General features: G+C 48.2%; 1 protein-coding gene across 2 annotated transcripts in view; it reads right to left on the bottom strand.

The window, feature by feature from the left end:
* Positions 1-5,943: 5,943 nt before the first annotated feature.
* The window catches only part of KCNQ4 (potassium voltage-gated channel subfamily Q member 4), a 111,336-nt gene continuing 103,146 nt past the window's right edge, over positions 5,944-14,133 (bottom strand). For both annotated transcript variants that reach the window (XM_055000065.1, XM_055000063.1), the window contains 3 exons: positions 13,336-13,467; positions 11,179-11,314; positions 5,944-9,070 (listed from right to left, as the gene is read on the bottom strand). In XM_055000065.1, coding sequence (XP_054856040.1) covers positions 8,852-9,070; positions 11,179-11,314; positions 13,336-13,467 — 487 coding nt within the window. In that variant the 3' untranslated portion in view covers positions 5,944-8,851. The remainder of the gene's footprint in view (positions 9,071-11,178; positions 11,315-13,335; positions 13,468-14,133) is intronic.

The following is a 14,133-nucleotide window of genomic DNA, read 5'->3' as shown; positions in this document are numbered from 1 at the left end:
GGGGTAGGACAGGACAGGACCCACTCCTACCCATGTTGGTCGAACGTGTGAACACGAGCTGATCAGGTTGGTTTTGTCCATGCAGCTGGGGAACCCTGGAAATACGGGAAATACAGAGTGCGAAAGGCAGGTCACCAACCCACAACACGTGTTCTGAACTGTGGCCCTTCAGAACCTTTTCCTTGGCACACACAGCCAGTTCTCCACCCAAACAACCACAAGGCGGCAGCACTGCTAGAGCCAGTGGTGTGTAGAAGGCAATGAGGGTGTGTGGCTTATGCCTGTCATGACCTCCCAGCCCTATAGTCACCAACCTGGTCCAAGGTGAGCCCTTGAGGTACAGCAGCACCACTGAGTCTCAGCTTTCAGCCAGTGTGTGTCTGCCCAAGTACAACCAACATCTCATCCTTCTCCCTTTTGGTTCCTGGCACACCAACCAGTAGAGTGTAGTGGTTAAAGTGCTGGAGTATGATCTGGGAGACCCAGGTTCGAATCCCTGCTCTGCTATGGAAGCTCACTGGGTGATCTTTGGCTAGACTTTCTCTCTTAGCCTAACCTACTTCACAAGGTGGTTTTGAGGACAAGAATGGAGCAGAGCAGAGCAGAACTGAGCAAGATGCCCTGAGCTTCCTTAGAAGGGCATGATAAAAATGAATTAATTTTTTTAAGTTCTTCACAGACAGATGTATCTTTCCCCCAGCACTTGTCCCCAAAAGATTGCCCCTCCTAGACCAATGCAATTCTCTCAATCACGTTTTCATTCCACAATTCCTCTGAGGGCTCATGTTTCTCTTCTAATGCACATCATCCTCACAACAACCCTGTGAGGTAGGTTAGGCTGAGAACCAGCTGCATGTTAAAGGTAAGAATCTGGTCCAGGCCCCCACAGTGCAACATAACCACTACACCATCCCACTCACTTTCTCTCTCTGCTTCTTTTGATCTTCAACTCTCAGCTCTTCACAACTGCACACGAAGCAACATTTTGCACAGTGTAATCTGAGACACCCGGTGTGTAGTGGTTAGAGTGTTGGACTAGGATCTGGGAGGCCCAGGTTTGAATCCCTACTCTGCCACGGAATCTGCTGGGTGACCTTGGGCCAGTCACAATCTCTCAGCCTAACCGACCTCTCAGGGTTGTTGTGAGGATAAAATGGAAAAATTACATGAGCTGCTTTGGGGCCCCATTGGGGGAAAAGTCACTGTATAAATGAAGTAAATAAATAAAACAAACAAATAATCCTCTGTAATATTGCAAAGAATACTGGGATGCATCTCTCAGATGATTAAAAAAACCATGACAATAGGGATTTGCTTATTCCAAGGACAGCAGAAAGTGGATTCAAAGCCAAACAAAACTGAAATCCTTTATAAACCTGCCGATCATTTGTCTTACTGGAGCAGACAAATATTTATTCATTTATATTCATTTGGCTGTTTGGCTGAAAAATAAAGCGGCTTGCGCCAACTTTTCACCACCTCGATTTTATCCTCACAATCACCTGTGCAGCAGGTGGAGCAGAGAGCGTGTGATTGGCCCAGGGTCGCCCAATCAGCTGCCAGGGCAGAGTGAGGACTGGAACCTGGGCCTCTCAGACCCTAGTCTGGCATTTCAACCACAGCTCGATACTGCTAAAAGCTCACAAACAGGAACTGAAGTCTGTCCCGAGTTATTCCTGACATCTGGCATTTGGAGGTATACTTCTTCTGTACATGGAGGTTCCACGTAGCTGTAGTGGCTTATAGCTGTGCACAGGTGACCCCTCCTCCCTAAATCTAATCCCTTATTAAAGCCATCTAAACTGTTGCAGCACCACATCTTGTGGCAGTGAGTTCAGCAAGACTGAGTTTGTCTACCACCACACCCTTCTTCCTACAGTCCCAAATGCTTTTTGCCCTTTTTGCACAGGGAAGAGGCTTCAGTCTCCTGACCATTTTGGTTGCCCTTACAGCATCTCTTTTGGGGATGGGCAGATCAGAATGGTATTTACAATAATCTTCTAAAACATAGCTATACCATAAGGACCCTGGAGAAATGCATTCAGTATCTCTAGCAAAAATCCACCCCATATTCCCTTGGACATAACCACCAAGATAATACAGCAGGCTGTTTGCCTGCAGGTGCAAAAACACTTAACAGGGTGTTCTGAATAGCTGTGAAATGCAGTTTCCCCAGGAAACTGCATTCAGATACAAGACAGCCCAGATGTTTTTATACAAGGATGAAAATGGCAGCAGGAATCCGAATGACTCGATTTCAAACCACGCCGCAACCCTTCTCTTCCTTCCCCGCTGTGTTCATCCTGCCAGACCCAAGCCAGATGCACATCCTATCCCTCTTACATCCTTGGAATGTGAACAGGCAGGTAAACAGCATACCTGAGCCCCTGGCTTGGCCTCCCAAAACTAGACAGGAATGTTAAGAGCTTTCCAGCTGATTGGTTTGCAGAGAAATATATTCCATCACAAGGACTGGCCTCATGACCGCAGTGTGGGGGAATACCTGGGGGGAAGCTAGGGGACACTGCAGGGTGCTGCAGAGGGCACCTGGCAACTGCCCTTTTTATGGGGTAGCCTGCAGAACCTGGGTAATCTCTTGGGAGAAACGGAGGGAGGTGTACACATTTTGCACTGCGCTCTACAGATCCCCTCCCAGGGGCAATCCGCACAAGTGAAGAGCAGTTTGGATGGCTGGGAGAAGCATGCTTCTAGCTGTCCCCCGCCTCAAATGCCCAGGAAGACAGGAACCTCCCCATTCAGAGGCAGTATACCTCTGAAATCCAGTGCTAAGAAACACACTATTTTTCTGAGATTATTCATGAAAAGTAGGAAATCAGGGTTGCCAACAGCCCTGAAGAAAAAGCATCCTGTCCTTTTAAACAGAGGTTGAATGTGTGGAAATGGGTCCTTGAAGCTTTTCAGGGCATAGAGGTAAATTGCATCCCCTGATAAATAATATCTCATTAAACCTCTGTGAAAGGGACAGGCCGTTTTTATCCAGCCCTGTTGGCAAAGCCTAGTTCAAGCCAATAAGGAATGGAATGGTTTTCAGCCCAAGAAAACCAGCGTCGCTTAATGGATTCAAATCCTTGCTCAGCTATGAGTTACTGAGTGACCTGCTGTCAGTCACTCAGCCTAACTTACCTTTCACATCACCTACTGCCTGGTCCCTTTAACTGGAGATGCCAGGGATTGAGCCAGTGGCCTTCTGCATGCTCCATGGATGTTCTGCCATTGAGCCACAACCCTTCCCCAGGGAGACCTTAAAGGGTTGTTGTGAAGATAAACTTGGAGGGTGTTTACACCATGCTGAGATCTTCAGTGGAAGACCAGGATACAAGATTTAGTAGAGTAAGATTTCTCTAGCCTTGATTTTTTTTAGAGTAAGATTTCTCTAGCCTTGATTTTTTTTAAGGGGGGGGGTCTGCTTCCAAAAGTTAGGGGACACTGATTTAAAGTAAGATCTCCCGCTGTCTCTCCAGTGTGAGTCAGGATCTTCCCTCCCCAATTCATATTGCTGATACCGGAAAGAACGTCTCTCAAGCATGCAAGTTCATAGGATGTCACCAAACATTCAAAGCTCAGGCTTAAACCATTTGGGGATTGTCTTGTACGCTGCAGGTTTTGCTTTAAACCCCCAACCAGCCTTGGGGGACACAGCAAGGGGTAAAAGAGCCACTTGAGGGAATGGCAACTTTGAGCTGAGAAAGGACAGGAGGGCAAAGGATTAACCATTAGACTGCCCTGCCCCAAGCAGTTTTGTGTTAATAAAGAGGAAATAATGACAGAACTCCTGTAACTAGTCTCAGGTGGGTAGCTACTTTAGTCTGTAGAAGAAGAGCAAAATTCTGGTCCAGTAGCATCTTAGAGACCAACTATATTTCCAGGGTATGTGCTTTAGAGAGTAACTTTGACTCTCGAAAGCTTGTATTCTGGAAATCTGTTTGGTAAAGCACTAGTGCACTCGAATCTTGCTCTATAACTAGTCTAAGACTCAGGCAAAAGTGTATAGCACCACTTACTGGAGAACAAGAGAAACACGAAGGAAAGGCACCCAAATCCATTTCCTGCCTTGACAACTCCAAAATAGGGCACATAATGCCACCCCAAGGAGTTCAGCGCAAGAAAACAGTGCCAGGGGAGTGGTAGGAGTCTCTCTGTTGAGGTCCCAAGCCAAATCAGGGTTTTAAAGCAGTGGTAGTTTCCAGGAAAGCAAGTCCGGTGTGAATCCCCCAGCCTCCACTTGCTAAAAAAGAAATAGTTTGGGTCACAGAGGATGAATGCACAAGTGCTGCTCAACATACTTTTCTGCCCTTTTCCCAACTCTTAGGTGAAAAATAGAAAGATTGGTCTCAGGGAACGTGTGCCGGGTTTCTTCATTGGTTTGAGAGCAATGCAAGGCAGGTTGATTATAAATACACTGCAGCCATCTTGCAACAAAGCACATGTGATTTGGGCCAAAGAGAATTGCTTCTGGGCTTCTGTTGTGTCTAAACCAATCACGTATCTTTGATGTTCTCTGTGATCCCATGTGCTGTATGTACCGTGCCTCTGCCCCACAGCACTCCTTACAGCAGAAAAGCAATTACTCCACTTAAGGACAGTAAACCAATAAACTCCAGTATGATCCTTTGTTAGATTCAAATGAAATCAAATGAAGTCTCAGAAAACTGTCGCCTGCAGGAACACAAATGCTTCATCAAGTGTTCTTTTTCCCTTTGTGCTTTTCCTTTTCCCTGTATTATTCCATCAAAAGCAGAGTAGTTAACACTTGCTCTGTCCTGCCCAATCCTGTTGATTGTTGGTAGTTTTGTTATTAGGTATGTTATTTTCTGTGAATTTGCTGGTTCTTGGTTGCTGCATGCATGGAGACTTTGTGTTTTGACTTCATAAGCTGCTTTGAGTTCACACTGAGCAGAGAAAAGTGGATTAAAAATGTGCAAATAAATACTTCTGCTTTTTCCATTTTGCAAAATGTAGCTGACTTTATTAAGGTGGAAAGGAACATGGGGAGAGAAGGGAGTTGTTTCTCCAATGTTTTTACACTGGAAAAAGACATCACTGAGGGCATAACTACACGATATGCCCGACACGTGTTGGGTCACGGGTATGCACAGTCAATCACATATCAGGGAAACTCACTTTAAGCACTCATTCACTCACTCTCTCTCCACACCAGGTCCTGATCCAAATCCAGGACTTGCACACTGAGGGAATGAGTTCTCTTGTACCTGGCATCTGATTGTCTCCATCAAAGTAATGTGTAGTTACTAAGCCTATACTGGTAGTTTAAAGGCAGGGAGTTCTAAATCTTCTTTGTACTTGCTTTCCTTGGCCCTTTATCTCCCCTGCCCTCCCAATTCCCAGCTGCTGGATTCAGCATCCTTGGAAACCTGCTCCCATAAGGGGGTGCCCATAGCTGCCAGTTTCCACTCTGGTGTCTGCCAAGCTCCACCCGGCCCCAAGACCAATCTGTTAACAGCTCAGCTGGTTCAAGAAATTTCGATACCCTGAGCAAGGTACACCGAATCTCCTTGGCCATATGAAGCTGCCTTATAGTGAATGAGACCACTGGCCTGAAGGTCTACAAGTCGCCAATGGAGGCCTCTCCCATCACCTCCTACCTGATGCTTGTAACTGAAGGTGCAATGCTGATGTTCTACTATTGAGCTATGACTTCAGCAGAACTGGCTCTGCCACCAGCCAGACCCAAGCTAAGCCCAGAGACCGGGACCCAGAGTAACAGCCATTCTCTTCAGGCCCCACTGATGGAACTAAGCAAATCTCCTGTGGGGCCCAGCGACCCTCGAAGGAGTCACCTCAGTGGGGTGGCCAAGGATCTAGCTTTGGCTAGGACACGCATCTTTGCCCCACAGCAGGTCCAGTCCATTTCCCCAGCAAATAGAGAAGTAACGAGGCAGACAGGCAGCTGTCTACTGAAAACTTTAATGAAACAAATAAGTTAATAAGTTAAATCAAGTGAGGTAACATTCATCGTCTCAGAACAAGGTTTATTTGGAAATCCACCAGAGTCCACCTCATCTTGCTCGGTTGGTCAAGCCATTCCCTGCTCCTTCCCTCCCCCAAACTTCTCCCCCACCCCTTTGGAGACGTGTCTTGGATGGAAGACGGGATGCGCTCTCCAAAGACGCCGTGTTCAGTGCATTGGGGGAGGGGGAGAGTTGTGTGTTCAGGGAAAGTTCAGGAACTGCTGTAGCCGTTTTCCTCAAGACTCATGCACGTGCATGCACAGGCAGGGGTGCGTGTTGGGACAAGAGCGGCTGGTGGCATGCACCCTACGGAACTGTAGAATGGAAGCAGGGCCTTTCCCCCAAACCTGACTCCGGGGGCCTGTCTTTTAGGACAGCCTGACAACCTCGGCGCAGACAGAGATGGCTGCAGGAAGCAAGAAAGGGAAGCCCTCCCCTATTTCCCCCCTGAGTAGCGGTGGGAATAGATGATGGGGGGAACACAATGGGGGGGGGGGAAGAGGCTCACTTGTTTAAATAGAAATGGCTATCCAATTAAGAGTGCAGGAGAAAGAATATGGGCATTAGACAGCCAAGTGGAGTCTGGCAAGAAGTACGGGGGCGGGCAGAGTAGAAGAAGTCTTTTGAGCGTGTAACTAACAAAAAGCACATAAAGGAAATCAAAAGCTGGCACAAATGCATAACCCCGAAGCAGGGGCTGATTTGGTAAGTTGTGGGGAGTTTTCCGACTCCTGTCATTGGGGGCTGCTGAAGAGAGAAGGGACTGTGGCTCCCTTACTGGGGAGGGGCAGCAGGAGGCAGCAAGGGAGGCGCCAGGGCTGCAGCTGGCACACAGCTACTGGAATGGACGGCAGAACTCCACAGGGCCACGTGTCACAGCATGCCTTGGCAGCCCCAGATTCTGCTATCCATTCAGTGGCTGTGCTCCTGGAAGGTGCAGCACCCGTGATCCAGAGCCTCTGTCGGCACCTCAACTCCCTACGGTAAAGGCACCGGTGTTTCTTTCAGTGCTGCTCGGTGGCAGGAAAAGAAAATCCATCCCAGCGCCCCCACCCTCTGGCTCAAAAAAACATTGCAGATGTGACACTGGAGCAAAGCCCGATCATGCGCTCAGCAAGGAGCTGGTTCACTGGTGAGCACAATGCCCCCGTTTCCAACCCAGTCATGTCCCTTGCACACAACTGTTGGATGTGCACTTAAAATACAAAAAACTCCGATGTCGGTCTAATGTGTGAATCCCACAAGACTTTCCCAGTCAAGGGCTCCAGCTGAAGTGTGCCGCCAGGGCTGCTCTAACAGAGAATAACAAACAGCAAAATATTATTGATTTAGGATGAAAGCCAGCTCTCAGGATAGGAGCAAGGGGGTAATGAAACAAGTTTTCCAAGAAGACGGGCGGTAGAAGGGTAGCAGAAAAGGAGCAGGAGGTCCTCCGAGGGGGGGAAAGGGTGAGATCTAACGAGACCTCCTCTGCCAACAAAGATGGTGGATTGCATACGTGGTTTGAGAAGAGGGAGAATCTAAAGCCAAGCTACAGAGCACCCTACAATGTCTCAATCAAGGCACCCACAACAGAGCCAGACTCCACCCTACCCCAGTGTGGTCGGGGTTAAGGCAGACACCCTTGCTTGGCTGGGACAAGGCTAAGCCTGGCTCCCACCCTAAAAGTAAGACATGGCATCCCATTTGGATCACTAGCCATTTTTCTACTCCCAGCCGACAGGAAAGGGCTCCCTCAAGCAAGATGAGAGCAACAAGGAGACCACCCCCCCCCCCCCCAAGGCCAGACCGGGCTCCTTTGCCAGATCTTTTGTTTCAGGTTGCATATTCAAGTTTGTTGCATATAAATGTTCCCTCCACCCTCCACCCTGGGAAGCACATCCACGTCGTAGAAGGCTCCGCTGTGCTTAAAATATATGGGCCACAGAGCCATGCCCTCTACCTGGGAAGAGATTAAACAGGAGTTGCGAAGGTGCTTAAAGGCTGCAGGGAGCAGGGTCAGGCATTGCCAGTTATTTTCTTCTAGACACAAAGGACAAGAGGCCACATTCAGTCCAAGTTGCAATGTCCCTGGAGAAGAAAGGATTATCTAGCTTTTGCATAGCTGTTAATAAGAGTCTCCAACCTGGTTTCCTAGAAGGTAGAAATCCAAAGTCAGTCGCTGTCGTGCGGTTAAGCAGGTAAGACCACCTGTATCATTTGCTTGGAGAGAGGGTCATTGCTCCGACTCTGAGGCCAAGACACCCCAATAAGATCTGGGAGCTTTTTGCTGAACGAAACTTCAGACCCATACGAAGTTTGATGCTCCCATCCTACTTGGAGACGCTTGCCGAGAACATGAACCAACCTTTATGGAAGGCCAAGGGGAACAAATGGACTCCCTCTGCAATTTGTTTCAGGCTAGCGTGGCTTTTTCTCCATAGAAAAGGCTGCCTTCAACGTCAGCCTAAGGTTAGCACAGCCTCCCCAAAGAGTTTCTTGGCTACAACTGGCAAGTGCCACCTTGAAGGATTTGATTTAAAAGTCATGGCAATGCCATGACAACTCCGCTGGAGGCAACACCCAAGCTGTTCTTTGGGATGTCTGTTGCTAGCGGCTTTGCCCGCAGCTGGAAGACTTCAAGTAAAGTTGAGGCAACCATTGAGGTGTCGGATGAAGGGTCTCCACTCAAGTCTCACCAACAAAGTGAAGTTGAAGAAGGGCTGAGTGTGCCAGAGGACACTATCTGTTATGAAGGGCTGTTAAGAAGTCTGCCTCCCCTTCCTTAATGTCCTGAAGGCAGAAAGATACCCTTCCCTCTGCCTCCTCTCTTTGCTACGGTGGGTGTGCGGCTACTAAATGGCTGGACCAGGTGCAGCGCCTTAGTCCATGTTGGCACTAGCTGACCGGGAGATGTTCAAGGTCTGAGCAGAGACAGAGATGTCCTCGTGGTCCGCGGGGCTGTGGTAGTCGGATGTGATGTCAGGATCACCAGCAAGGATTGTCATAGAGGCCAGGCTGAAAGAGTTCACGGATCCCTTCCGCAAGCACTGAGAGTAAACCCCCAGTAGCAAATCCAGTTTATGCTCAATGGATTGCACCTGCAGAAGAAAGAGCCCAGAGATAATCATCTGTCCCCTTCTGTGATCTGTCATCCACCAACGGGTGAAGACGATTTTTGTTTTGTCTTACATTCCCTTAATGATCTGTCTTTGCTTACCTTAAGTTTCGATAACTGTTTTATGTGCTTTCAGTATCTATTTCAATATTAAATGTTTTTATTTCATTTACTTTTTAAAATACCTTGCCTCTCCTCTCCAATGGGGACCCAAAGTGGGGCCGTTTCCACACAGCTTACCTTGTTCCAGAAAATAGCTAAATCTCACGCGAAATCTTGCGAGAAGACGCTGTTATCACGTCTTCTCGCGAGATTTCGCTGTTTTCCGAAACAAGGTAAGCCGTGTGGAAACGGTCTGGCTTACATAATTCTTCTCCTCTCCATTTCATCTTCACAACAACCCTGTGAGGTAAGTTAAGCTGACAGAAGATGACTGGCTCAGAGTCACCCAGCAGGCTTCCATAGCAGAGGGGGGATTAGAACTTGGGGCCCCCAGAGCCTAGTCTCACTCTAACCACTACACTATGCTGCTACCACCCAACCCACAGCCCAGAGCACAGTGTTTTTAGGGTTTTTTTGGATAATGTTTTAACTGTAATTTTCATTTAATTTAATATATTTATCTAACAAATTTACATTCGACCTTTCTGCTTTCCTAAGGGCCACCAAGGCAGCTAACAAATTAAACTTTATACGTTATAAAACTATTAAAATCAACCCAAACACAGCATTTAAACAGTTAAAACCATGGCTTGAAAAACATACAAAGACACAAAAACAACAATTAAAATATTTAAAACAAAACTTTGGGCACAAAGGAGAGATCGCTAAGGGTACGCCAAACGAAACAGAAAAGTCTTCGTCCGCTGGCAGAAGATGGCAACAGAAGGGGACGGACTGGTGGTGGCCCCGATTGGGCAGAAAAGTGGTGATACAAATTTTGTAAGGAAGCAAGTAAATGAGCGGGTGCCTTGGGGCCAAACAGGAGCAGCCATCGAGGAGCGCCTCAGCTTTCTGATCCAACTTAAGAGGAGTCCTGGGAGTCCTCTCCACTCGAGGAGTCCGGAAGATCACTCACAAGAGGAATGTGCTCTACTCCTGTTGCGCAGGCTATGGAGAAGGCCTGGGGTTGTGTTTTCACAGTTCCAGTAAGGGGTGACTTTGGTATCCCTTAAATGCTACTGATCCAGGCAAAGCTGGGCAACAGAATGAGATGACAGAAAGTGTTGCACCATGTCAGACTATGGGCGGAAGGAGTCAACAGTTTTAACGCTTCTCTAGGTAAACATTCCCTATATTTTTTTTTTAAATCATGTCTTGGAAAGACATTCCAGCCTGGCTCTTGACTTGCTGTCCAGTTTTCCCTTTACGGAAAACTAACAACTGGGCAATTCCTCTCCCGCAGTGTGAGGTGGTGCAGCCCATTCCAGCACTGCTGCATTCCACTACATGTCTCCTACCCTAGGCCTAAGGTTGTCTACTGGACTGAAGGAGGAAAAATCCTTGTGGACAGACAATTCTCACAGATCCCCACTTAGTGTGGCCAACAGGCCTGGAGAAAAAATGCCCCGTCCCTTTAATAAAGGGGTAATAGGATGTTATTTATCAGGTGATTCTTTTGGCCTCCATGCCACAAAAAGCTTCGGCTGCCCATTTCCACACAGGGAACCTCTCTTGAGAGAGAGGACATTTTGAGAGCCAGTTTGGTGCAGTGGTTAAGAGCGGCAGGACTCTAATCTGGAGAACTGGGTTTGATTCCCCATTCCTCCCCTTGAAGCCAGCTGGGTGACTTTGGGTCAGTCACAGCTCTCTCAGCCCCACCCACCTCACAGGGTGATTGTTGTGGGGATAATAATAGCATACTTTGTAAACCACTCTGAGTGGGCGTTAAGTTGTCCTAAAGGGCGGTATGTAAATCACATATTATTAGTATTCTCCATGTCTGTTGGCCCAACCCCTATTCCCCCCCCCCTTTGTAAGCACTGAAGCATGGGGGTGGGGGAGAGTGAATCCAGCTGCCACTTGTGACTACAGCAGGTTGTACAAAATGGCATGGCTGCACACCCTTCCTGCCTCCCTCAATCAGCGTACCTGTTTCTCCACCTTGACGACCCGACCCATCATACTGAGCTCATCCACCAGTTCGACCTCCAGCGACGCCTTCTCCCCTTTCTCGCGTGTCTTCTTGTCAACAGCAATGGTTCCCCGTCCCACAATCTGATCCACGCTACCAGGCCGTTGGGGGGGGGAGAGGAGACAGACAGAAGAAAATGGAATCATACAGGGGACTGAGCACCGGGATAGTATAGGAAATAGAAGAGTTAGTTGGGCAGCCCAGCTGGAGCACCAAGAGCTTTCAGACAGCAAGGGAGAGGTTTTATAACAGGCCCAGCCGTCCCACCCTCACTACAGAATCAGTTGGAGGCTTTGATCCTGGGGGTGCTTCGGTTAGGATCCAGGAAGTGGCAACCCTCGATATCCACAGGGTTTGCAGATGCCAATGGCCATAGGAATGTACAAAGGTGCTTTATTGTGACTGTCCACCAGGCCCAATTCCATCTACTCATGACAGCAGTCGCTTTCCTGCTCTTCCAACACAGAGAGGCTGTTCCTAACCCAGTTATTTTGACAGGAGGTCGCAAAGACTGAACGTGGGACTTTCCGCACACCAAGTGCGCACTCTAACATTGTGCAATACAACACGAGGAAGACACCAATGGCAATACTGAAGGACCTATAGCAGGGGTCCCCAACCATTTTGAGCCCGCTGGCACTTTTGGAATGCTGACACAGTGGTGGGAGCAACCACAAAATGGCTCACAAAATGTCAGGGAACGAAGTTATGTACAACTCACAGTAGCTCTTCACTATTTCAGGCAGAAACCCTGTTAAAAAAGCTTTTAAAAAATGAACACATTGTTTAAAAATGGTTTCTTGGATAAGCCAGCTAAAAAACATTCATCCGGCAGTATCTGGCAGATTTCCAATGGCCAATCAGCTCTGCTGGGCGAAAGCCCTGCATGACCCCACCTACTTTCTAAAGACACTTGGCAGGCACCTTGTTGGGGACCCATGCCCTAAAGAATTACCAGAGGGGGAGAGACAGTGACTTGCCCGAGACTGCACCAAAAATCCATGGAAGAAGGGGAACAGAGCGAGTCTACGAGTGGAAATACACGTTACTAAGTACCTGGGGATGCTCAAGTGCAACATTTTAAGTGTGGTCCTCTATTCTTGTGCGGGCTCTGTCTTGCTCAGCACATGTGCATGCCACATTCACGGGAGCTCCCTTTGTGTGATTGCATCTGCAAGTGAGTTGGGAGGGCGCAGTGCCAATTCAGCTCTGTTTTTGCTGCAAGAACAAATACTGTAGGCTCCTTTGACTTGACGATTTGCATTTATTTAAGGTGTGAGACAGAGTCAAGGTCGGCATTTCAATGAATGAATGTAGGAGGTGCGGGAAATTGAGATTTGGGTAGTTCTAAACAGAGAATTTCCTTGTATTGTCGAAGGCTTTCACGGCCGGAGAACGATGGCTGTTGTGGGTTTTCCGGGCTGTATTGCCGTGGTCTTGGCATTGTAGTTCCTGACGTTTCGCCAGCAGCTGTGGCTGGCATCTTCAGAGGTGTAGCACCAAAAGACAGTGACACTGAGAGATCTCTGTCTTTTGGTGCTACACCTCTGAAGATGCCAGCCACAGCTGCTGGCGAAACGTCAGGAACTACAATGCCAAGACCACGGCAATACAGCCCGGAAAACCCACAACAGCCAGAGAATTTCCTTGTCAAAGATAACCTACAGGAGTAGCAAAGAAAGGCAGAGCTATTTCTTTATAAAAATGTAATGCAACAATTTGCATCAATTTCGAACCACATCAGAAGGGAAAAGTGGAAAATACTGGCACCTCACAATAAATGGGATACTTTTAGCAGTCAAGGAGGCACTGGTACAAATGCGAGAATGTATTCATGCAGAGCAAATGGACTGTGCAAGCAGATGTATGGAAAGTTGGAAGGGGAGAGCACGTGAAATGAGGTTAACATTAGCATCCCAAGTAACGTGTTCCCTCCCTATATCTCCTAGGTTCTGAGTCAAATTCATGCATTGCTGGTCTGCTGTGGTCATCGTCTCCAATGCTGCTCTCTCATCCGTAGCTTGGGACAGTTCCCATTTTCAGGGACATAACTGAATCTCCTAAGGAGTCAAAGGAGAAGCGCCAGCACTGCAGGCACCAGCAGCTTGGCTCACCGGGTCTGGAGACTCTTGATCCTGCCAAGCATGTCGATATGGCCAGCTGAATATTGCTCGATAACATCCTTGACATCGTATGGCCGCAGTGTCTCCTTGAACTTCCTTTTGGCAACCAAGAACTTGAGGATCCTGCAAAAAAAGAAATGCCAGATGAAGCTTCAGCGGCCAGAAGGCCTGAAGGAAACAGTTGGAAAAGTGAAGCTGCTACCAAGCGTGCTGTCTGCTTCATCTGGGAGTGGTTCTCCAACAGCCCAGGTCAGGGGACTTTTCTAGTCTTGACATTTGAGATCCTTTAACTGGAGACTGAATTCAAGGTTTCCTTCTGCCTGCTCCCCCCACTCAGCCACCACTCCCAGGGCTTATTTCTGGGTGGTGGAACTCAGTGAGTTGGCAGCAGACAGGGCAACTCCTGGCAGGAGGTGGTGCCCCTGGCACCATATGCACGTGTCATCATGCAGGGCACAGCCACCCCTAGAAGCGCTCCCACAATGGGGGGGGGGTAGTTTAAATTGCCCTCTGTGCTGCCGATTTAAACTCCCCCCTTGCTCCAGCTGACTGGCGCCAGTCAGCTGGAGCAAGGGGGGATTTTAAAGTTTAAATCACCTTCAGTGCTGCTTGCAAGTGGCGGGGAGGGTGATCTAAACTTCCCCCTCCAGTCATCCGGAGCAAGGGAGGGGGATTTTAAAGTGTAATGGTCACCATTTTCTAGAGATGCTGGAATGGTGTTCTGGCTGAAAAAAAAGCCCTGCTCCTACCACCTTTATAGGCTGAAGCTCAAATGGTCTCCTCAAAATC

The sequence above is a fragment of the Eublepharis macularius genome, chromosome 15, assembly GCF_028583425.1.
Source record: "Eublepharis macularius isolate TG4126 chromosome 15, MPM_Emac_v1.0, whole genome shotgun sequence".
Lineage (NCBI taxonomy): Eukaryota > Metazoa > Chordata > Lepidosauria > Squamata > Eublepharidae > Eublepharis > Eublepharis macularius.
Note: the sequence above shows the minus strand (reverse complement) of the source record. Positions and strands in the feature narration are given on the sequence as shown.